This window comes from Arvicanthis niloticus, chromosome 6 (assembly GCF_011762505.2).
Source record: "Arvicanthis niloticus isolate mArvNil1 chromosome 6, mArvNil1.pat.X, whole genome shotgun sequence".
Taxonomy (NCBI): domain Eukaryota; kingdom Metazoa; phylum Chordata; class Mammalia; order Rodentia; family Muridae; genus Arvicanthis; species Arvicanthis niloticus.
In genome coordinates, this window is record NC_047663.1 from 66,957,196 (window position 1) to 66,983,443 (window position 26,248).

The window sequence follows — 26,248 nt, forward strand, 5'->3', positions numbered from 1 at the left end:
TAAACAGCATGCCCACTACTATATAAAACTTGTTTCTTTTTGCAAACAAGACAGACCTTCTCCTTACTACCCTGTGTACAGAACATCCCTGAGTTCTATCACATCTGTAGCTGAGCCAAATTCAGCTTCAAGAAGGTCAAAGAGCTTTTAGAATCACAAACCCAGCAGGATGGTTGGGTTCTGCTGCCCCCTGGTGCCAGCCTGCTCTTCCTAGTGCAGCCTTATGCCCATGCAGGCTGCCAAAAAGCCAAAAAAAAAAAAAAAAAAAAAAAAAAAAAAAAAAAATATTCCCACAAGGTAAAGGCTTGAGTGCAAATTCAAACTTTCTTCCTTTGGGAGTCATGCCCCAAATACCTGATTTTCCTGGAGCTTCACCATCAGCCCCAATTTTTAGCTGCCGTTTTGGGCTTCATTGCCCCAGGTCTCATTACTCTAGTGGAGTCTGGGAGTCTGGGGCTTGGGGTGGGATCTGACGGGATAGAGCTTGCACATGTTTTTGCACCTGCTTGGCCAGATCTGTCACAGCAGCCTCTTGTAGCCATGTTCCACCCCAATAGGGCATGGTCCATGTCCCCAGAGCAGGAGTCAGGACTGAAGGTTCATCTCTGCCTCCTCCTGGAGCCCAGCACCACTCAGGCCAACCTGGGCTACATGTATTCTCATAACATAATGGTCCCACACAACACTCCTGGTCTCCAGTCTCCTGGCTCAACCTGGCCACCGTGTCTAAACAGAGGTCTCTTCTATGCTCCCTGATAAAAATCCTCTCCTCCAGGACCCATCCAACAGCCCAGGTCCTCAAGGCAGAAGACCATGGAGACTCAGCTCAATTACAGTTCTCTCTGCATACCTTTGACAGCTCTCTGATTTTCTTTATTTGGTACTTGGCCTAACTGTCTGATAAATGTCCCACGTCCTGCAGAAATCCACACAGGCATCACTGGTGGGTAAGGTCTGAGGTTAAGCAGGTTGAATCTTATACAAGAGTTTAGGGTTACGTCAATCTGAAGTAAGGGCTATCCTTTTAGAATGTATCAAGAGTGCTATATCTTTCCAGTCCACACACAGGTGTCACAGAGGTGGGCAGGAGTCCCAACCCACTGATCCCCATCGTCCTCTAAGTGCTTGGGATATGGTGGGCATATTTTTTATTTTTTACCAGACTGAGCACATGACTCATGCTGGACTCATATCATCGTCTCCTTGTTTACAACTCAACATTCAGGTTGGATCTGGAATGGTTCGGTACTGTGCAGCCCAGAGCTCATGGCTCTCCCAGGTTGCTTTTTCCCCATTTTTCCCTGAGAGCCCTTGAGGTCAACTTTTGCCAGACCAAGGCTTGTTTCCCTAGGGACACACTGAGTAGCAGAAAGCACATAGACATCGACTCAGGAGTATCTTTCTGTTTGACAGAGTGGCAGAAACCTGGTAGCTGCACTGGGTTATAAAGTAGATTACAAAGCAGAATTCATCCTTAGGGGTGTGTGTGTGTGTCTCACGCGCGTGCACATGTGTGTAAATACACATTTTTCAGACTTTTCCATCCCAAGAGAAAGTCTGAGATCTAGCCAAGCCCCAAGAAAGACAGATACATGATCTACAAAGTCCCCACAATTTATCTGGGGTATTCATCTAAGGAAAAGCACATGTCAGGTTCTGCCTTTCAGCAATCAGAGCAGCTTGGCCTCTGTGGAAGCAGCTGCCACTGATCACAGGAAAAGCTCTGCTTGACTCTCAAAGTCCTTGTTTAACGCCTCAGTGAGGCAGATTCCCCTTTTCTTATCCAAGGAGGCATGACAGAAGCTCAGCCTGACTCTGACAGTTGTATACCAGCTGTAGACAAGAAGCCCTCCTGGTCAGGGGCTTCTCTCACAGGCTACTTGATGACCCCTATCACAAGTGACCCTGTAGCCTCCAGATCACCTTCCTAGAACCACAAAGACCAAAGCTTCTAAACCAAAGACCAAAGCTTTGAACCCATGCTGGGTGGGGTTCTTTCTGGAGTAGAACAAAGAGGACCACTTACTGGAAAGAGACTCAGGCCATTTTGTCATATAGGCAATAAATAGTGTCTGTTACCACCACCACCACCATCATGATCATCACCAACATCATCATTATTTTGATTTTCCATGACCCCAGCTCTAGCCTGTCCTTCCTGTTGGGCACACAGCAAGACTAGAGTGGCCCTGAACAGCCTGTCACCAGACACTGGCATACAGAAGAAGCTTAGGGAGCTGAAGGGATTAGAGAGGCCTTAGCCTCCCCAGCTCAGGGGGACTGTGTCCCTGTGGCCTAACTCAGGACAATTGTGGGGGCGGGGAAAATAATTACCTGGCCCACCATTCCCTCAGGTTCAGACATGATATAACAAAGCATCTGGCATGGGTCGATCAGCTAAACTTGAAATCAAATTCCAATCTGCCAAGTGCTATCAATATGGTACCGGGGAAGTTGGTTTTTTAATCTTAACAATAAAAGAGGTCCCACCAACCTACTAGGTTTCACAGTGAATATTAAAAATCAAACTAACACATGAAAACACACGATTCTCACAAAAGAATCAACCTCCGCTCTTCCTTTAGCTCAGAAACAACTTTGTCACCACCTCTGGTGGTGCTGTCTGAATACCAAATAAGAAATACTAGCATGCCGACAGCGTTTGCCCTGGGCTAGGCCAAGCATTTTTACATACTTTATCAGGCTTATTCTGTACAGAGCTGGGGCCGAGGTTGGAATGGAAACACTTTAGAGGTATTAGCTGGAGCCTTGGAGAGGGGAGAGGCCAGTGCAGAGAAGTAGGATTGGTAAGGGAGTGTCCTGGGAGAGTCCAGGTATGGGTGTAGGAATCTGGGGAAAGTACTAAGCTGGGATTTATCAGGAGCCTCGTAGCTTCCTAAGAGGGTGCAGGGATGAGGAAACGGGAAGCTAGGGCACAGCCTTGGGCAAAGCTAAGGGGCAAGTAACGGGACAGTTTTGTCCTCTGGCTAAAGGGCATCAGGGACCGGTAGTGAGAAAGGTTCTGGCTGGAATCAGGAAGCCCAGGTCGGCTCTGCCATACAATTCACCTACCAAGGGATCTTGGGGGTAATATAACTTGGGTTTTGGTATCTGGAGATGGACACAGACAGGGAAAGTCTGCCTTTCCCTTGGCACGGGGCCTAATCTGATCACAAGGAGAAAGGAGCTTGAAAACTGAAGGGAGATTATGGGGGCGGGGGTCTCAGCTAGCAAGGCCCTTCCTCCGGGCTGACCCAGCTGCTTCCCCAACGCTGCCCATCCCCCCTCCCCGCCCCCTCCCCCCGAATTGGGGGCAGCTCAGGGACCTTGAAGGGACTGCTCGGCAGCCGAAGCAGAGGGCTCCACAAGGTGGGGATGTCACACCCGCACCCTGGCCCGAGATACTACAGCTTCCCGGAGATGGTGATCAGGATCGGACCGGGACTTACCGGCAAACAGCCAGAGAGAACCCCCCGACACCAAGAAGAAGGTCAGCATGTCGGCGAGCGGGCCCAGCCCGGCCCACACTGCTTCCCAGGCCCGCAGCCCCGCAGCCCCAGAGCCACCGCCACTGCCGCCGCCGGCGCCGGGTATTTTTAGCCCCCGCCTCCCCGCGCCGCTGCGGAGACCCGGCGGGAGGGGGAGGGAGCAGCGCGCGCTCCTCACGGAACCCGACTCCCAGCCCCGCAGCGCGGCCGGGACTCCTGGGCAAAGAGACAGCAGCATCCGAACCGCCGAGCCCGACTGGGGGAGGGGCTGGGCCGCCCGCCCCGCAACGTTCTGGGGGAAACGGGCTGGAGGACGGGGCTCACGGGCTCACTGCCGCTGCTACCTCACCCCTCCACCCACGAACGACCTTTACCTCCACACGACCGGCCTCCAGGGTTTTATGGCTAGGCAGGCTCAAATGGCAGAGGGGGTCCAGGGCTTCTGTCCCAGAAAGTGCACATGCTGGAGCGCCGGTTCCTGGCTGAGTCAGACGCCCCCTAGGATCTGATTTTGTAGTCGCTGGGAGCCACATCTGCAAACCCAAGAGAGGAGGGAGTGATGGGGGGGGGAGTTCCGGGGGGGGGAAGGGCATCTAGGTGAGGCTAGATTGGATAATGTCCAGTCTTAATAAGAATGCTCAAGGTCAAGTTGGAGGCCACACAAGGTCACGGGAAGACTCACCAGCTGCCATGTCCCCAGGCATGTTACATGAAGCCACAGGCAGCCACATGGAATCACAGGTGTCTCCCAAGGACACAGGCAGTGATGATTATGTGTGGTACATGAGAGCTTAGGTTCCTCTTAGCTGTGATAAATGGCCATATGGCCACCAAGTTGCTGATAGTCACATTGCTCACCTGAGGAGTTGAAATCCCTTTGTCTGGGAACAAAAGGAGGAAGCCTGGCTCTGCGATTTTCCAAAAGAATAAAGGTGGGTATTCTGATGCGGCCTCCATGGACATCTTCAAGTGAATTTCACCAAGGTCTCCTCATTCTTCAAGCAGTCAGGACACACCAGGCTTCCAGCACCGAGGACAGCGCTCAAGCAGCGCAGACCTCTCTATTAGTGGTCAGGCACTGTTTAAGACTAGGACCCAGACCAGGAAGGAGTAAGAGGGCGAGAAACCAGACATCAGAGATCAGGAAGCAAGGGGTGGATAGGTGAGATTGCTTGCTCTCTGTCCACTTGAACTCATAGCTGGGCTGCAATTGTGTGTGTGTGTGTGTGTGTGTGTGTGTGTTTCTGTGTGTGCCTATGTGTGTTTCTGTGTGTATATGTATGTTTGTGTGTGCATCTGTGTGTGTCTATGTGTTGGGGGAGAGGGTGGTCTTGCATCTTGGTATGTGTGTCTAGGCCTATTTTTGTGAACCTTAGAGATGTATAGTCTGCAGAAACATCTACAGTGAGTCTCTACACTAGACCATTCTTTCCCATTACAGGAACTAGATCTTGGGAGGGCTGTTCTTGCTTGAAGCCAGTCTCTTCCTGGCAAGGGTTTTGCTGGAATCTAAAACTTGGCAGACACCTCTATGAGAGGATCATGGAGGTGATGTGTCAGGATTGTTCCCAGTGGGTGACACAGCAATCAGAAATCCCTCTTGCATTCCCAGCAGCAGTAACAAACTAATAGAAGGCCTGCTTAGGTGGAGACCCAGTCAGGGCAAACTTCTAGGCTTGGCAGAAGGAATAGTTTCAAGTCAGACTGGACTAGAGAGTTGGCCAGAATATCATTGTACTTTTTTTTTTTTAAAGGACATAATGAAGCCATGAGCAGGGTTTATCCCATTGCAATTTCAGATCACATGCACTGTAGGGCCTCTTCCTTCTCATGCCTTCTGCATTCTGGCAATATCCACTTCACATTCATAGTTAGGACAAAAAGATCCATCCCCTTCTCAGATTCCCATGTCTTTTTATTATCTGTACATGAGACTAAATGAATAGCCCTGAACAGAGCAGGGGTCCTAAGAGGCAAGCAGCAGACTCTGGGGCCAGACCTCTGCAGCACCAAGCTGCAGGAACATCTAGGCTCCTGGGTGGCTTCTGGCAGCCTCTTCTCCAGAATGATGTCATAGGACACATTTAGCCTGGCCTCCTGCAGAATGCTGCATCCAGTTACTCTTCCTATAGATGTCTCTGTTTCTTGCAAGTATTATAGTTTAAAACTCTGTGCTGGCGCCAAGCTGATAACAACTTAACCGAGTGGGGTTCTGCTTTCCTCCGAGCAGCACTTGGCTTCTCTGGAGGGACAGCGACAGGGAAATGCTGGGCTGGCTGTGGGATCATGGCCAGGTCTCTTTTCACTCTAGGTGTGTCCCTTCCACTGAGTCATATGGCTGTTGTTTTCTGTCCTGGATTACCAAGGGCTCCTTCCTCCTTGTAGATCTCCATCATGAATCAGGCAGGTGTGACTCTAGACTGCATGGGTCCAGCAGCCTTGGAGCATAGCAAGAGAGAAGCCAGCATCCAGAGATGTCCAGGCAAGGTGGAATGGGGCTTTTACATCAAGTTATGCAGCAGCTGTGGTCTCCTAGTTCTCATTCATTCACGTATTCATTCACTCTTTAAGCTACTGTGTATTCTGTGCCCTCTTCTGGTAGGAGCTAGGGTGCGGGCAGGCAAGTCAGAAGCAGCAATAACAGCAGTCTAGTCATGGTAAGTCTGGAAACAGAAGGATGGCCCTAACCTAACCCTGGGAAGATCTCCTCAGGGATGAAGCATTCATATTGCACCTTTAACCTTAGTGTAAATGTTAAGATAAGAGATGTCTGTTAAAAAGGTTTATATGTATCTTTGGAGTTATTCCAGTTGTGGTGAGACAGCCACTAGGCAAGAATTGCCTCTTTCCATCTTCAGACAAATTACTGTTCAGAAAAGGACACACTTGCAGAATAGTCGACTGATTATATCTGCCAAGACAGAGTAATCAGCCCTTAATAATTCTGCATCACTAGGTCTGTCAGATGATCCTGGGCCAGAAGGCTGAAGACTGGATGCTCCAACATTCTGTAGTATAGGGACTGTCCAGGTGTTCAGCGGTCTCTATAAATTGGCTAAGGTTTAGAAGCTATGCTTTGTGCTTCCTATAATTTCAGTTAACTCAGTCATTCTGGATTTCTGACGGGGTTGAAAACTTATAGTCTCATAGCCAATCCTGGCTATTTACTTTGAGAGAACATATTTGAGAGGATGGTTTTCAGCTGACATTCATTCTAAAGCCAAGAAAAAAAGCCAGGTTCAGAACTAAGTCTTTTATTTAGGAGAGATGACAGAGGTTCTGCTTAGTCAACAAAATGATGAATTGGGTATTAGGTCTATCTCGCACCTTACTGACATAAATTGGTATAGTTATGTTTTAACTGTACTTTGAGAGAAAAGTTTTATTTTAACAGGAAGGGTGATATGTAGGAGGAGCTAAGGTGAGAGGAGTACAGAGAGGAAGAGGAGAAGGAGAGGAGGAGCTAGGTGATGAGAGAGAGAGAGGAGGGCCAGACATGGAGGCAGATGTTCACATGTCTCCGCCAGTCAAAGATAGTTGATAAATCTAGGTTGGGAATTAGGTTACACTTCTGATTGATACTGAGCATTACCAAACTTATAAAGCCTTTGGTTAACATTAAAAAAAAATTGTATAAAAAGCAAAAAGGAGAAGGGGGCATGGGATAGGGGTTTTCTAGGGAGGGGAAATGGGGAAAGGGGATGGCATCTGAAATGTAAATAAAATATCCAATAAAAATAAACCTAAAAAAAGGCTCATATGTTGAAGGTTTGATCTCTAGGTGGTGCTATCATTGAGAGGCATCTAGACAGTGAACATGCTATTTATTCATCAGTAGAATAATCCCTTGGAGAGTTCATAGCTGAGTGGGCTGCCGAGATGAAGACCTGGTTGAAGGAAGTAGGTGGGAAAGGCATGGCTTTGAAGGGTGTGTCTTATGCCTAGCTATTTCCTCTCATTTTCTCTGCTTTCAGATGAGCGGTTCTGCATCCTGTCTACCATGAAGCTCTCTCTCTCTCTGCAGACCCAGAAACACCCAAGCAACTGTGGATTCAGACCTTTGAAACTATGATCCAAGATAAAACTTTAGGATGATTTTTCTCAGGCATTTTGTCAGAGTGTCAGAAAGTTGACTAACACATCAACCATCAAAATTGATCAAAGGATACCAGTCTAAATTCTGCTCTGCTTTCATCATTGCATGAAGCCTAGGGGAAGTTCTTTCTGTCTCCGTTGATGCCAGGAAATACTGATCTAGAGGGTTCTGCTTGAGTGACCAGACTTTAGGTCTAAACCAGCCTCCATCTACCCCTCATCTAGTCTGCCAATGACCATGAGAAATAGCCCAAGATGGATGGGTTCAGATGATCTTACATGTAGAACATCTGAGCCATGACCCTTTAGTATTTGTAAGTCTGTAACATATTTTCAGTTTGGGGGATGGAACCCAGGGCTTCCCATGTGCTAGGCCAAATGATGTGTAACTAAGAATCATCCCTACCAGTTATCCCTACCAGCTTGGAACATATTTTGATAATTCTCCATGTTGTAAGTACCTCTTTCTGGAGGGACCCAAAAAACTCACTTTTCCAGCCTTCCTTAAATCTAGGAGCAGGTAAGTGAATTAGGCTGTGCCAATGAGATATGTCTTCAGGAGCCTCTAATCCAAAAGTTAGAAATGAGATGGAGAAAATCCTGTCCAATGGCATCCATCTTGCTGGTGCCAGGAAAGTAGCAGAAGCCATGGATGGTGGGTGACTGTGAGAGCTGTTCTTGGAAACGTAAGGCTCTTTTTTGAACCTCCCATAAATGCTATGAGTTACACAACTTCTCAGTATGCTCTTTTTATGCTAAAAAGAATCCATATGGACTTGGTGTTGTTTATGGCCAAGAACTCGGATCATCTCCTTCAGTTTCCCACTGCTCAAGGACCTTTTGGAAGCTTGTGGCTATGGGGTTAAGCATGCAGCATGGCACGTACATTGTCCCTAATGGCTGCCTACACTGTAGGGATGGAGATTCTGACTAGCGAGGCTTGCTAAGCTGGACAAGGTCTAAGTCTATAGTCTTGGGTGGCTTGAAACTCACTATGTAAAACAGGTTAGTCTCACTCACTCTGACCCACCTGTCTCTGCCTCCCCAGTGCTGGGCACTGCAAGTGTGTGCACATACTTGGCTCTGGGCTAAACTCTTGAAACTCAGTAAAGAATCTACTCAGAAGAGCCACCTCATCTACAGCAAAGACTTTGATGATAAGAAACAACAGCTAGAGAAATGTAATGCCCAATTCATGTTATCTAGCAGGTTTTTGCTCACGGAATAAAATTGTTCATTGCAGTGCTTAGGAGAATATACTGCCCTTGTAGGAGACCTGAATTCAGTTTCTAGCACTCATGTAGCTGTTGCTTGTAACTCCTGCTCCAAGGGTTCTGATGCCCTCTTCTGGCCTCTGCAGGCACTGCATTCACATAAATTAAAAGTAGAAGTTAATAAAATTTAAATCTTGTCTAATGTAGAAATTTGGGGAAATATAGAGAAGTATACAGTAAGGTTACTCGTGGGCTGGTGAGATGGATCAGCAGTTAAAGGGGCTTGCTGCCAAACCTGATGACCTTAGTTCAACTCCCTGAACGCTTATGGGTAGATGGACTCCCACAGATTACCCTCTGACTTCTATATGTGCAGCATAGCACAAGACACCCCTCATACACACATAAATAAGTACATGTCTTTTTAAATTAAAAAATCTTTTCTTGGTCAAAAGGGTCATAGTAGAAACAGCTCAAGAGGCTCTCTCTTTGGGGACTGCTATTGCACAGATAACACACAAGAATTAACCCATTTACTTGGAAAGGTTTCTTTTAGTTGGGAACTCTTTGATGAGCTGACCAGACAAACATAATTGAAGAATCACAGGAAGACAAATCAAAGCTCTTGTAGGTTTTCCTGTGTCTACCACCCCAAGGGTGAACAGTAGTCAAACCACTGTTTCCCACAGGTTCCCAAGAAGGCTTCTATGCCTGTGTCTCTGGCTACACAGGTTGGGTTTTGTTGCAAAACAAGGTACAATGTAAAGACATTGAAAAGGAAGTTGAGGCCAGGCGGTGGTGGCGCACACCTTTAATCCCAGCACTTGGGAGGCAGAGGCAGGCGGATTTCTGAGTTTGAGGCCAGCCTGGTCTACAGAGTGAGTTCTAGGACAGCCAGGGCTACACTGTCTCAAAAAACAAAAACAAACAAAAAAAAGAAAAAAAGAAAAAAAAAAGAAAAGGAAGTTGAAAAAAACTAGATGAATGCTGTCTTGGCTTGGGTTGAGGAAAGTCTTTCTATGTAGAAATCACAAAGGAAAAAAAAGGTTGGTAGACTTGAAGTTCTGACACATGCAAATCTAAAAGATCTGCATGCTAAAACCACCACCAAAAAACCAAAAGAGGAATAGACTATAAAAAATATTTACACCATTCCGCAACAAAAGGTTTGATATGTAGCTCAAACCAATCAGAGACAATATATATATGTATATGTATATGCACATATAGATGTATATGTACATATGTATATATATGTATATATACATATGTATATATACATATGTATATATATGTATATATATGTATATATATGTATGTATATGTATATATATATATATATATATATATATAGAGAGAGAGAGAGAGAGAGAGAGAGAGAAGGGGGTACAGATGAGGATGGATAAGAATGGATGATTCAAGGATAAGAAATGGCTCCCTTTTTGGCATATTTGGCACTTTCTGACTCCCTATGGAGGGGAGACATGAAGCAGCTGCCAGGGTGATCTCATCTCCTTCCTCTAGAAAGTATGGCCTAAGATTCTACTCCCTCTAAATCTCATGGCCATGCCTCTGATCCCAGAGAGAAAGAGAGATAGAGATAGAGATAGAGATAGAGATAGAGATAGAGATAGAGAGAGAGAGAGAGAGAGAGAGAGAGAGAGAGAGAGAGAGGATCCTTGTCTCTACTACCCTGAAGCCCCACTGAAGGAGAGTACTAGTCACTAACTTCAGTCACTTTATTTTGTCCTTTTATGGTTTTGTTTCTCCTCCTTAACGTCACTCTCCTGACTCCCTCTCTCCGTTATCTGCCTTGTATTCCAGGGATATCAGGACTGGTTGATAGACATCTTTGTGACAAGGGACTGTAGTCACCCTCCAATAACAGCAAGGCTAGGACAGATAACCCACCAATGGTAGCAATTATCTATGATGGTGAGGCCCTGTCCTGGAGTAGGAGCAGATATCTTTGGGGATGACCGTGATAACAATTTCTTCAGGCTGCCCCAAAGAACCAGAATTGAGATAATGGCCCTTACCAGGATTGCTTAATTATGCATACGTTGTGACCTTAAATCCACTTCATCCTCTATTTCAGCTTACGCTCATGCCAACACTCCGAAGACAAACTTTGGGTCACTGAAGCCCTTTATCTCTTACTTTTCCTAAGACAACCACTTAGATTAGACTCCCTTTCTCTGTCATTCACCATTACTCATCTCTCTCATTCTAAAACCTTAGGAAGGGGCACAGAACGTAGTAGGTTGGCCTCAGACTTGGCATGTAGCTGAGGATGACTTTGAATTTCAGATCCTCCTGTCTCTTCTTCCCAAGATCAGAGATTGCAGGCAACCACCACCACGCCAAGTCTTCACAGTGCTGGGAGGAGGCACGGGGCTTTGTATTTGATGATAAGCACTCTACCAATTGAACTACACGCCCCCAGTCCAACCGATCTCTCTGATTTGTGTATTGGGATGGGGAGCTGAGTTTAGTCTGTTGGGATTCCCAGAACTGGGACTTTTTGTTTAAAACTCCAATAATACCATCACTTTTTCCATCTGCTGAAGGCTCAGGCTATTTATTTTCTGAGGATCCAGTGAGGCATCAACCTCTTTCAGCCTGAGTTAGGCCAGATAATTTCCAGCAATAAATCAGAGACCATAAGATAATATGGGTATCTGAGGATCTGATGTCCTAAAGACCACTTGGCAAACTGTGTTACAAAGTTCTTACCCACCGATGATCACCAGTGCTTTTGCTTAGGACCTAACACAAAGCAAGAAAAATCAGGATTATATGTGCCTAATTTATCATTGCCACCACCACCTGTGAATCCTGCAGTCTCTGGGAATTTTCCCGAGACCCCATGTTCTGTTGTGCCATTAAAGGCTCACAGTGAATGAGGGTTGGAGACAGGGCTGGAGATGAAACCTTCAGAGTAGCCCATGTCTGCCTAGGAAGAAGAAACGGAGGGAGAGAAAGAAAGACAGGAAGATCCTGTTAGGGGTGGAAGGAGTTGCTCATGGAGGTTCAAGGAGATCAAGCAGAATTCTTAAGAGGGTGGTGCATCCCCTGGACCTGGAAGGAGCACCCAACTCTCAGAGCTCTCTTGAGGAACTGAGAGAGAAAAGGTGGACTCAGCTTCCTGGCTCCTGGTCAGGGGAGTACAAAACAGAGTCTGCCTCTGAGGGAGGAACAACAACAGAATACTTGGTCTAGACAATGCTCAGTGCTTGCACATTCTCTCTTCCCTGCCCCCCTCTCTCTCCTCCTAAAATTAGGAATAGAAACTTAAAAAAAAAAAAATAGGAAAACGGAGAAAGCTATAGCTAATTGTTTTCAAGGAGGAGTGTGGACCTCAGGAGCCACTGTGTTTTAGTAGAAGGATAAACAAAACCACAGTCACCTCATCTCTAGGCTATTTTTAGGCCCTGGTTCTAGGAGGGGGCAAACCCCAGAGAGGATGAAAGAGAATGTCTTCTGTATTTGTAGAAACACCAAGACCAACCACAAGTACTCAGTCATGACACGACAGGAGTGAATCCACCCAAAATATCAGTGCACGCTATATGTCAGTCCCATGCAAAATAGTTTCCAAAAAAGGAAAAAAAAAGTCAAGATCTGCATAGTGAAAATGCCCAAACAGGGAAATGGTGATGGAACATTGAACATTTGGGGTATACTGCCAGGAGATCCATGTTGAAAGAGATTTTGCAGGGTGAATTCCCAGCAGCAGCAGGGTCAGGAGTGAAAGACAGGACTCCGTCAGCAACACCTGTGGAGAGTCAAACTGAAAGCCACAAGGACACCCCCTGTTTCCTTGGCCCTTTATCACCTTTGTCACTCGATATACAGGCCCGCATGTCACTCAGCCATCTGGCTTTGGTAAAGAAAAAAGTTGGTGCTGTGGAGTTGCTTAAGGAAGGAGAAATCACAAGGCAGATAGGAACCTCCAGAGGACCTGGGAACCATTCTCCTGAGGAAGTGCTTCTTATGTCAGAGAGGATAATCATTAATTTTACATCCCCAGGAAAGACTATGAAGGGTGATGTTAGAGAATGGGGTACAGACCAATTAAAATGCTAAGCTTTATAAGCCATTGCAGTTCCTGTCTGCCATCCCAGTGGGGAGCTTAGGTAGAGGATAGAGTCTGAGCTAGCCTGGGCTATACATACACACCCTAGAATCTATCTCTATATGTCTGTATATGTAGAGCATTACAAAGGTGTCGATTCTCTCCAAAGTTGTGTTTATATTTAATTTGTCCTCATTTTTTGAGCTTAACAAAATGAGTTTAGATTATATTTGCCAGGGGCTGGAAAGATGGTTCTGCAGTTAAAAGTACTGACTGCTCTTGCAGAGGACTTGAGTTTGATTCACAGCACATATATACACAAATGCACACACACACACACACACACACACACACACACACTGTCTCAAACTGTCTCTAACTTCAATTCCAGGAGTTCTGGTGCCCTCTTCTGGCCTCAGTGGGCACCAGACACAGATGTAGTAAAACAGACAGACAGACAGACAGACAGACAGACAGACAGACAGACAAACAGTAAAAGAAGCCAATTAGGCTCAGTTGGTAGAGTGTTTACCTATAATGTATGAAGCCCTGGGTTTCATCCCCAGTATCAAATAAACTAGGTTGTGATGGCTGACTCATGCTTGTAATTATAGAATTTGGGAGGTAGAGTCAAGAGAATCAGAAGTTCAAGGTCATCACTGGCTATGTAGAAAATTCCAGGGCAGCCTGGGCTATATGAGATCCTATCTTGAGCAAAAATAAAATAAATACAATGTTAACATTTAAAAATTTAACATTTAAATGTTAAAAAAATTGACTAAGTAAAACAGAAAAGACAAAATGCAAATGGCTAGTAAATACTAGTTAGCTCTGCAAGTAATAAAAAATGTCAATTAAAAACAAAAAGAAAACTAAATGTGGTAATTCATATGCAATCCCAGCACTTGGGAGGTAGAGGCAAGAAGATCAGGAGTTCAAGGTCATCTTCAGCTACATAGCAAGTTCAAAGCCAGGCTGAGCTACCTGAGACCCTGTCTTAAATAATATTACAATTCATATCTTTTATCAGTTATTAAAGATAAGGTATGCCTGTGGATTAAGAGAAGAGGGATTAAGGACATGGGTAGAAATCAAAGAGAATAACAATTTGGCAAAATGTAGACATTGTAAGCTGGCTGTAGGGCACACGCCAGTAGGCAAATGGCAAGGAGAGCCTCTAGCTCAAGGCCAGTTTAGGCTACATCTTTGCTGGGCTTGGTGGCATACACCTCTAATCGTAGCACCTGGGAGGAGAAAGCAGGAGGATCAGGAGTTCAAAGTCATCCTCAGGTACATTCAAGGCCAGGCTGGAGAGATGGCTCAGAGGTAAAGAGCACAGCTGCTCCACCAGAGGTCCTGAGTTCAATTCCCAGCAACCACATGGTGGCTCACACACATCTGTAATGGGATCTGGCACCTTCTTCTGGTATGTCCGAAGACAGTGACAATGCACTTATATACATGAAATAAACAAATGAATCTTAAAATTTTTTTTTTAGTAAACAGTGTAGACCCAACAGGTTCACTGTACAAATTTAATCTTCAGGGACTGATGTGAAGAAATATGGATGGATGTTACAAGTGAACGTTCAGGGATATTCTGTATACAGTTTCCTCTATCAACTCGAAAGCAAGTGAGGTATCTAAAAATAGCAGGTTAAGGAAATAAATATTTTGTGTGCCCACAAAATATAAAATGTGCGCCCACAAAAGATAAAATAATATATAACTATTAAAAAAGCAGTGGGGGGACAACGTGTGGGAAGTCCAGAAAATGATCCCTGTGTCTTAACTGACAAAAGGCCATGAGATCTACTTTTCTAACAAATATTTGAGTGATTATATGTGATAAAGCCTCATTTCTTAAGGATCTATATACTCCACTGCAAAACTTATGAGCTGCAACACCAAACATAGCTCCAGTTAATAAAAAAAAAAAGATGCATTTAGAAGGGAGTCAGTAAAGGCAAACAAATCTGTCAGAAGAAAATACCTGGGGCTCTGGAGATGGCTCAGTTGGTAAAGTACTTGCCTTGAAAGCATGGGGACGTGTGCTTGCTCCTCAGAATCAGTGTAAAAAACTGGTTGTGGTGGAGAGTGCCTGTGTTTCTAGTACTGGGGAAGCAGAGATAGGAAACACCCCTGGGCTTACTGGCCAGCCAGCCCAGCTTGCTCACGGTGTGTTTCGAACCAACCAGAGGCTGTCTTCAAAAACAGAGTGAACAACTCCTGAGTAATGGCATTGATCTTGTTATCTCCACCTGCACACGCATGTGCACAATCACACACATGCACAAGGGCCTGACCCACAGGTCAGGGGTCCCTGCAGGTGTCAGACAGAGAAGTAAACTACCCAAAGAGATAAGAATGAAAACTTGGTGCAGATTGACTTCATCAATAGCTTTGAAGTCTATTCCAATGTATTTAAGCCCAGTATAATTTGGAAAAATGTTTCCTGATGTAATACAATCCCTGTTGCACAAGGAAGTCCAATTACATTGAAACTCAACACAGGCTAAGTGTCATTCCTTCTAAGAAGATGGGCTCTAAAGATATGCTACCTGTACTAGCTTAAGGGCCTAAGGCTCTGGCGTGTTCTCGGTCATCCAGATAGCATAGAGGTCATTTGGACTATTAGCCACCTCTGGTCCTGTTTGTGGGAGCCTGGGGAAGCCTCTGGCTGTAAGGGTCATTTAGATTACTTAGCTACTTCAGGTCCTGGTTGTAGGAGCTTGATATGGCCTGGCCCAACAGATAACACAGGTCACCAGGCTGTTAGTCCCCTCCGATTCCCAGCTTTTTGGATGGAAGAAGTTTTTATTTTTCCTCATTGGAAAGGCAATCTTGTGTGCATAACATTCCTGTATTCTCTGGAGACCTGTGGATATGAGGACCTTCCTGCTATGCTCCTGACACATGGGCACACACACAGAGAAGTGAATGCCTCTGAGCTGGGGACTGAGGGGGAGGTTTTTGATGTTTTTTTTTTTAAATGCTTTTCTGAGGTCTCCAAACTTTTTATGCTACTTTATTTTGTTATTTTATCTTATTATTTGTTTTTTTTGTGATACTAGGGTTACCCTGGGATCTTGTCTAGGCAAGCCAGTCTACCACCAAACTACATCCCCAACCAACAAATTATTTTTGTCATGAACATAACTCATATTTGTGACCGTCAAGAAAAAGGTTAGACACTTTAAAAGAATGCAAGTTAAGGGCTAGGGAGATGCTTTAGGGGTTACATTGCTTACTGCCAAGCCTGATGATCTGAGTTCAATCCTCAGGAGATAACTGAGTCCTACGTGATGTCCTCCGACCTCAACACATGCACAGTGGCAGCCTTGTAACCACCCCTGTACCTCTCCACATATCATAATGGATGAATGTAATTAAAATAAAAAATGTCAAAGAGCGGAAGTTGGGCCGGCTGTGTGCTAAAGAGCACTTTCTCTTGCGGAGGGCCCTCTCTGCATACGTGGTTCGAAACCGTCTGTCATTTCAGTTACAGGGGATCCCACAGCTTCGTGATCTCCGTGCTCACCGGACATGAATACGGTGTACATACGTACATACAGGCAACACACACATACAAATGAAATAAATCTTAATTCTTGTAAGCACACAAGCTGAGACCTATATCACAGTTGGGTTTTTCCTAATGCAGGATTTCTGTTCCTGAGCACAATGTCCATCATCCCCCTGCCCCCACAGAGAAGCTGGGGGTGCTGCTGGTGGTGCACCTGCAGTTCTGGGAGTAGAGGTAAGGGGGTACCCAGGAAAGGACTTGGCGGAAGAGTGGGTGTGAGATCCTGATAACAGTGACAAGTGGGAGGAAAGAAAAGTTCAGCTGAGAAGAATCGTCGCCCATACAGCTGCCCTGATCCCGATCACCAAGTCTTTCCCATGAGTCACTGTCAACTCATCCCCAGAACAGCAGGACAGGACTGTTGATTGGCTCGACAGCCCTTCCTAACCTGGCCTCTTCTTTTACTGAAACAAGGTCTCACTATGGTTCAAACCTTAGTACACAATCTCTGTTGACTCCATGTACCTTCCAAAATACCTTGTTTCTCTTCCCCATTCACATTCTGGAAGGGTCACCTGCACTCCCCGTCTCTGCAACATCTAGTGGTGTTGCTGATATTGTCACTCGTCAAGGTCACCGATGGTGGTCCACATCCAAGGCACCTGTTTTGCTCAGCTGACGGGAATTGATCTCCCTTCTTAACTTTGGACTTATCATTCCCAGGCTCTCTGCCTGCCCCACTAGCTGCTCCTCTGTGTTCTCACCTCTTCTCCTCAGTTGTCGCAATGAACTGTGGTCTTGTGGATGTTAGTTCAGGCATACTTTCCTAGACTCCATTCTTCCCTTTCCTCTTCGGGAAACAATCAGTGTAGCCCATCCTCATTGCCATGGCAACAGGTGATATAACTTAATGAAATCAAGCTGAATGAAAATTCGTGGCTCTTATTTCATGACTGGTTCATAGAAACTTCAACTGGCGGGCATCATGGCTGAACCAAAGCAAACTTTTGCCCACTAAGAAAAGAAAGGCTGAGGATGAATAAATCCATGGAGGAGCTGACAGAAACGTGTATCAAGGTTCTCAACTGCAACTGGACTTTGCAATTAGTGGTGTCAAGATACCTACTTGATGGACAGACCAGGCCTGATGTGTCTTCTGTCTTATGCTGGCAGGGACACTCTGACCCATGCGGTTGTACAAACAGAACTCTTGTGTATTCTTGCTTCCCCATCAAACTCTTCTCCCGTGGTCCTTCTAATTTCAGCTCATAGCACTTCTGTCTTTGAAGGGATACAGCTGGTCCTTTGATACAGCCTTGACTCCCTTCATTAACATTAACACAGCTCTGTTTAAAACATGAGTGTGGAGGAGGAAGGAGAGAGGAGCCACCAGAGAAGAGCACTTGTTGCCCTTCCAGAAGACCTGAGTTCATCTCATAGCCACCTGTGACTGCAGATCCAGGGGATCCGACACCCTCTCCTGGCCTCCAGGGACACCTATATACATGTGGCATACAAGCACACAGAAATACACTCCAAAAATAACAATAAATCTTAAAATAATGTAAGGGGGACCATCTACTCCTCACCAGGGAACCACCACTGGAGCAGGGTTACCACTTCTGTCCCAATGCTGTTCCCGTTGTCATGGCAGCCAGATTACTCTTTGAAGCACATAAATCAGATCAAGTCACTAGCCTGCCTAAAACATTCCGACTTGAAATAGAAGACCAAGTCATGTGACCTCACCTAGTCTCCTGTCTAGATTCATCCCCTTACCTGCCTGCTCTCTGACTACACTGTCCTGTTCCTCCTCAGACCCTGTGCCTACTCCGACCACTTGCTCTTGTATAACCCCCACTCTTCCTGTCCTCTTCTGAGGCAGGTCTTGCCAATGACTCAATCTCATGGGACACATCCAGTCACTCACTGCCCTGGTCTATTGTCCTATTTAATTGATAACACAGCATGATCTGAAATTTTCATTTCTGTCTCTTGGTAGTCTCTCTCCCTCTCCTGCTGGAACTCCCCAGTGAGAGGCTCAATCTCATTCATTGCAGTATTTCAGGTCCTAACACTGTGTTTGAACCAACTGCGATTTCCGTTTATATCTGTGACCGTCACTGAGGCAGAAAGTAACTGTGGTCGCTATCATAGGAATCTCTGCCCCACTGCAATGAGTACAAGTTCTCGGACAGGCTTCTGGGTAAAGTGAGAGTGTGGAGGCAAGTGAGAGGTTTCTGGGGAGAACCTGTGTGGCTTTCAGGACCAGGGTTCCAGAAGATGCTTTACAACAGTACCCAGTGGTCTATGGAAAAAATGTCAAAAAAAGGGGGGAGGCTGAGAAACTACTGTACCTGTAGTCATGGGAAGTCCCAACTCAGAGAGGCCATGGGGGCAGGGTGTGTGTAAGTCATGTCATCAAGTTGTGCTGAGGCCTTTAGTCACATATTCCTTGCTTCTGGCAAGCCATATTGACTTCCTTGACCATCACAGATGATGCCATCTGTGAAGGAGTGATCACTGCTGCCATGACAGGCTGCAGATGAGATCTGAGACTGCTGGACTGGGCCACTATGGCCCAGGCTAGGGCGGGGCTGCCATACATGCTTCCTGGTACAACTTCCTTTCTCCTGTCTGATGGGCAAATGTTTCTGGGGCCTTGGCCACAGTTTCCTGTCTCCTTCTGAGAGCAAAAGACAGAGTCTCAGCCATGCCCTACCAATGGTGTTATACTAAGAGAGGGCCAGAATTCCCCAGAAGACAGACTAGACATGTGATGATGGTTATTCTGCCCTCCCTCACCCATTCCATGGTGGGCACCCCATAACTTGAAGGTATACTCAGAGGCAAGTCGCCTGATATTTTGGGGATGGCAACTCTGGGCAGACTTGCTCTCAACACAGTTCTTTTGAGGTAATCTACAGGCGTTAGAGTTTTCCATAACTTCCTGATTGTGCTGGTTGGCTTATGTCAACTTAACATAAATCAAGACATATCTAGGAAGAAGCAATCTTAATTGAGAAAATACCCCCACATGAATGACTTGTAAGCAAGGCTACGGTATTGTTTTGATTAATAATTGGTGTTGAAGGATCCAGCTCACCGTGGGCAGGGTTACATTAGGCTTGTGGTTGTGAGTACTATAAGAAAGAAGGCTGGGCAAGCCATAGAGCAAGCCAGTAAGCAGCATCCCTGCATGGCATCGGCATCAATTCCTACCTTCAGGTTTCTGCCCTGCTTCCGTTCTTGCCCTGACTTCCCTCAGTGATAGACTATTACTTAGAAGTATAAGATAAAATAAACCCTTTCCTCCCTAAGTTGCTATTCATCATGTTGTTTATGACAACAATAGAAATCTAAGCAAAACACTGACAAGGGGTCTTGCCCCCTGACCTTCCATCTATGGTTCTCCCTGGGTCCCAGTCTCATTCTTCTCCAGACTGCATCCTCTGCTGACAACCTTTCTTTGAATTCTTTCATCTTATGTGGCTCGTCCCCTGGGAACCACTTTCATCCCCCACTCTCACAGAGAGCAACCCTCTATCCTCCCTCAGCCCCTCAACACTGAGGTTCTCCAGGAGGCTGCCTGGATCTAACCTAGAGACACCCTGGCCATCGTATTTAACACCAATATCTCTTCAACACGCCCGACTCCTTTAATTTTTTTTTTACTTCTTCTAAGTCATTTATCACCTTCTAACACACCACATGAACTTTACATTAGCAGTGTATGTATTTTTAACTTTAACATATATATTTAAAATATATGTAATGCACACACGAATACATACAATATACATATGGGTACATGTGCCACAGTGGGTATGTGGAGTACAGGAGGCAACTTTCAGAAGTCTGCTCTCTCCATCTGCCCTTATGATGGTTCCTGAGATGGAAATTAATCTCAGATCATCACACTTGGCATCTAGTGACTTTACCCACTGAGCAGTCTTTCTATTCAAGGACTATACTGTTGTTGTATCTCTTTTACGCTGAGTTTTATAATAGTGGGTGAGTGGAGCATTTATGTATCTTAAGTCCTTTGAACTGTATTTAGAAATGAGTAGGTCTTTATTTGGTGTTGGGGTTGAACCTAGAGCCCTGAACATGCAAGGCAAGTACTCTCCTGCCAAGCTATAGCCCTGGTATCATGGAGAGCGATAGACAATCAGTGAGTGTATGTATCCTGCTTGTATGCGGCACTCTTTGAAGGTAAGGTCCAAAGCTAAGTCAATTCTTGGACTCAGGACTTGGTGTAGGATTGAGTGGAGAGAAGGCACCAATAAAGTAACGCCCTTGCCTAGCGTTCAAGGACTTTGTCATCTGTGACTAAGCTTAACTTCCGGCCTCCTCAGCAAGGTGGCATAGGAAGAGGTTTTGGTTGAAATAGTGGCCAGCTGGGTGGCTCTGACTCTCTCACCGTGGGTCACTCTTGGCTGCTCAGCTTGCCAGTTATGGAGTCACTGCATGTCTTTGAAAATCAATAAACGAAATATAAACGTTTAGCTGAGAACTAGCTTATGCTCTCTGTGATGATGTGCACAGGCATGCACCTGACTCTGAACTTTCACACACTCGTACGTGTAGAGGCAGAACTCACAGTGGGACTCGGAATGGTGCCAGTGTCCTAGGAGCTTCATATCCCCTCCACCTTCCCTAAAAGACCACTAGATATGCTAGCATGCATAGTGCAGCACCACAAATAAGCACACACAGACAGAAGGAACATGCTCTCAGACTGTAGCGTTTACAAACAGTGATTTGGGGCTGGTGAGATGGCTCAATAGATAAAGGTGTTTGTCACCAAGACTGATGGCCAGGGTTCAATCCTGGAGACTCACAGGGTGGAAGGAGAGAACCAACTCCCTCAAGTTCTTCTGACCACCACATGCTAAATGCTATCAATTCTAGTATTTCACACCCCCAGAAAACAAATTTTAAGATAAAAAATAGTGTTTACATTTTAACTTTCAACATATCATGTTTTAGCTAAATACTTATTAACAATAATGCATACAATAAAGCACCATATTAAAAATATAAGTACATATAAATATACAAATAAATCCAATAAAATGTGTTTGAGAAATGTTTTAGTCTTCAACCAATAAGTAAAAATTTAGATAGATTTATGCTCACCAAAATAGTTTCTTTTTATAAGTAGCAGCCAAGAGATTTTGTAACCATTTATTTCTCAGTAAACACAATTTACAAAATGAACCGATGGCATTAAGACATTGATTCCAGGGGCTGGAGCGGTGGCTCAGCAGTTTAGAGCACTGGCTGCTCTTCTAGAGGACCTGAGTTCAATTCCAGGCAACCATATGGTGGCTCACAACCATCTGTAACAGGATCAAATGTCCTCTTCTGGTGTGTCTGACAACAGTGACAGTATACTCATACGTAAAATAAATAAGATAATTTTTTAAAAAAGAAATTGATTCCAAATGGAAAAGTTGAGATGAAGAGCTGGTGAGATGCCTCAGTGTGTAAAAGCTCTTGCTCTGCAAGCTTGGAGACCAGAGTTCAATCCCAAGAACCCACATAATAGGAGAGGAGATCTTAATTCTAAGAACTGTCTCTGGACCTCTTCAGTCGCACTCTGGCATGCACACACACACACATACACACACACATACACACACACACACACACACATACACACACACACACACACACATACACACACACCACACATATCATACATATATCACAAATATCACACACATATCACACTTCACACACACATCACACACACCATACACACACATCACAGTATGCACATCACACATACACACATCATACATACATCACACACACATCATACATATCACACACATCACATACATCACACACAATACACACACATTACACATATATTACATATACACATCATACACCCACATTATACACATACATCACACACATCACACATTACACACACACTCACACACAACTAAAAATAAAACTTTAGATGAAGGAAGAGCCAAGAATATGGGGAGAGATGGACAAATGCAGAAATATGAGGAAACGCCAAGCTCCTGTGGGACTAAAACTGTTAACAAGGAGACTAAGTGAGGAAGCAGGTGAATGGACTCCTTGTATTTTCTGAAAGGAAAGTAACAACTAGCCTTAGGCATTAGTAAGTGAAGAATACTATCATTTCTAGAGTAATGGTTAGAAGAATAAAAGCAGCATGTAGAACTTCCAAACTAACACAGAGAGAAAACCGCAATAAAATGCCTGAGAAAATGAAAAAGGAAAAGCTACAGAATAAAAGAAGCAAGTCAGATGGAAATCACTGTGCAGGCGATAAATGGAACCAAGCCATCACATTATGTTAAGAAAAACAATAACACTACAGTGAAAGATCTAGTTCAGACTAAAAAGCAAAACTTGGTTATATACTCTTTAAGAGACAAGCCTAAATGTGACAGAAGTTGAAAGTAAAGGGCCAGAGAAAGACGCACAACATGTTAAGACATGATACATTTTAAGACATGCACCATACTAAGACATTCAACATGCTAAGACATGCACCATGCTCAATAGCTAAAAGAACATAGCCAGAGCCAGGTGAAAGCGGCACAAGCGAGACTTGAAGCAAATAGCCTTTCTAGAACAAGAAAGCCATTTATCCAGTTTAAGTTGTTCAACTTAAAAGGCATACTATTTAAGATTTATGTGCATATTTCAAAAACATAAAGAAAACTTGTGGGAGGTTTTTCACATCTTCTGACTGGATAAGCAAGCATACTAAAAATCCAGTAAGGGCACTATATCAGTTATTCCTCTGTTGCTGTGATAAAACACCCTGACAGAAAGCAATGTAAGGAAGAAAAACATTTATTTTGGCTCAGGGTTCCAGTAGAGTCCATCTCAGTGGAGAAGGCATGGCAGCAAGCCAGGAAAGCATGGTGGCAGGGCAGAAAGATGGCTGATCATATTTTCATCCACATTCACGAAGCAAAGAAAGAAAGCTGGAAGTGGAGTGAAGTTTAAAAATCCTAAGGCCCGCCCCAGTGATAAACTTCCTCCAGCAAGGCTCCACCTTCTAAAGGTTCCATTATCCTCCCCAAACCATGCCACCAACTGGGACCAAGAGGTCAAACACATTTGAAGTCAATTTGATGAACTTTAGAACCATCTGGGAAGTAAGCCTCTGGGCATGTCTATGGATGGCTGTCTAAACTGATTGAGGTGAAAAGACCTGCCCACTGCCCACTGTGGGTGTCACTATTCCCTGAATCTAGGACTGTATAAGAAAAAAGAAAGAAAAAAGAAAAGAGGGAGAGAGAGAGAGAGAGAGAGAGAGAGAGAGAGAGAGAGAGAGAGAGAGAGAGTGTATGTGTGTGCTGAGTACAGGGTTCATCCCTCTCTGTGTCCAGATTGCTGAAAGCTCAAATGTCAGGACTTCTTGCCACATGGCACTGTACCTTTGAGCCAAAATTAACCTTTTCTCCTTTGAGTTACTTCTTGTCATGGTATTTTGTTCCAACTAGAAAAGTAGCTGAGATATATACAAAGGCTTGCATAACACACCAAGAGAACACCTGATTAATGAACACATATAAAATGTTGCACCCAGTAACAAAAGATTGCAGACTATTTCTAAATCTACATGGGACATTTAAAAAATTGACCATATGCCAGACAATGCAACCTTAGGAAACTTGAAATCTTGGTGTTATCTATCAATCTATCATTCTTCAATATGGCATGCATTAGACACTTGGAATATGGCTCGTCCTAAGATGGTGTTGCATGTGAAGAATATACACTGTATTTTGAAGGCTTTGTCCAAGGAAGGGGGATGTAAATACTTATTTATACTCATTACTCATATTTCAGATACATTACATTAAACTAAAAAGTAAAATTAATTTCTTATCCTTTTTACTTTTAAAAATTAAGTGTATGCACACACACACACACACTCACACACAAAACACACCAGTGTATGTGTGAAGGTCAGTGGACAACATACAAGAGTCTGTAGTCTAAACCTTCCTTTCACTGTGTGGTTTTGGAGGATCGAACTCAGATCCTTGGGATTGTTTCCAAGTATCCTTATGTCCTGAGCCATCGCATTGAAGAGATACCCATCCCTTTTACTTTAGAAAACAAGGGTGTTAACAAGTTAAAAATGACACATGGGTTTACATTGTGTTTCCGATGAATAGCTTTGGCACAGGGAATGTCCTTTGACCATAATACAACTAAGTAGAACTCAGTAGTGAAACACACAACTCAAAAACAACAAAACTAAGAATAAGAATATCCAAATACTATTATTGAGAAACATACTCCAAATTTTTGTCTTGTATCAAAGAAGAAATAAACATAAAACTCAGAAATATAATTAACAGCATTCAAATATCACTACCGAAATGACACACATTAAACAGAGACTCATTTTTTTTTATTTTAAATTTTTATTACATTCATTTATTTGTATGTGCACTGTGTGTGGGAGTGCACCATGGAACAAGGGTGACAATCACAGGACACTGTGGGAGTTAGTTCTTTCTTTCTACCATGTGTATCCTGGGGATAAAACTCAGTTTATCAGTCTTGGCAGCAAGTGTTTTTTTTCCACTGAGCCATCTCTCTGGCCGGAGAAACTCATATTTTAAAAGTTATATACTAGCAAAATCTATAAGTGGGGTGGCAAATTAACAGACAATTACACCCTTAAAATTGGCATAAGAAATAAAAATACACATATAATTTTATAGCCTACATAAACACCATAGTCAGTAAGAGAGCTCTGATCCCCTGATGACTAAAGGGCTGCTCTCTGTCAAACACATAGGAAAGAAATGGCTCCCATTTGTACAGACTTTTCTGGAAAATACAGCATGAGGAGATGTACCTGTGATATCAAAGCTGGACAAAGCACAGGTAGACACTACCACCAGAGAGACTGGAGACTTTATTGACCACAGCACTTCTGTGAATGGGAGTGCTATAAGCAATGATGGTTCAAGGCAGGTGATGCTGTACTGCTCAGTGCAGTTCCCTTACTCAGCAAACTATTCTTCCTAGTACAAATGGATGGATGGATGGATGGATGGATGGATGGATGGATGGATGGTATCAGGATAACATGTATAAACTGAAGTTTTCCTAAGTAAACCAAGACATACATTTCCCTAAACCTCACATGTGAGCTTAAGTCCAAACAAAACCTAAAAATTAAGATAAAAAAAAACCACCGGGCAGTGGTGGCGCACGCCTTTAATCCCAGCACTTGGGAGGCAGAGGCAGGTGGATTTCTGAGTTCAAGGCCAGCCTGGTCTACAGAGTGAGTTCCAGGACAGCCAGGACTACACAGAGAAACCCTGTCTCGAAAAACCAATATATATATATATATATATATATATATATATATATATATATATATGTGTGTGTGTGTGTGTGTGTGTGTGTGTGTGTGTGTGTGTGTGTGTGTGTGTGTATATGTATATGTATATGTATATGTATATGTATATGTATATGTATATGTATATGTATATGTATATATATACACACACATATATAAAACCAGCAGTACATAAAAGTGGTCACCATGGATTTAGCTGGACTATGGATTTTTTAATAATTAGGAAATAGTTTGTGGGATCCATTACATTAGAAGATGAAAGAAAGAAATGTGTGTGATGGTCTCACTATCTGTGGAACAATTAATACATATTCACCCTAAAAATTCTTAGCAAGCCTGGGAATCAAAGGGAACTTCCTTAATCTGCTAACTTGAATCTGCCATCGCCTGAGAGGAAACATCGTGCTTAATGGTAAACGATGAGAGATGAGATATTTTCCTCTGATGTCTGTAATGAGA

At 44.2% G+C, this 26,248-nt stretch overlaps 1 protein-coding gene across 3 annotated transcripts in view; it reads right to left on the bottom strand.

Annotated features, from left to right (window-relative positions):
- Acsl6 (acyl-CoA synthetase long chain family member 6) overlaps positions 1–3,977 on the bottom strand; it is a 57,198-nt gene extending 53,221 nt beyond the window's left edge. The window contains exon 1 of one of the 3 annotated variants that reach the window (XM_034504379.2): positions 3,863–3,977. Coding sequence is in view for 2 of the 3 variants with exons in the window: in XM_034504377.2 (XP_034360268.1) it covers positions 3,450–3,726 (277 nt within the window). In the remaining variant the exon portion in view is untranslated. Of the gene's footprint in view, positions 1–3,449; positions 3,778–3,862 lie in introns of those variants that run through there. The other 2 variants (XM_034504377.2, XM_034504378.1) reach the window with 2 other exon arrangements.
- Between the last annotated feature and the right edge of the window lie 22,271 nt (positions 3,978–26,248).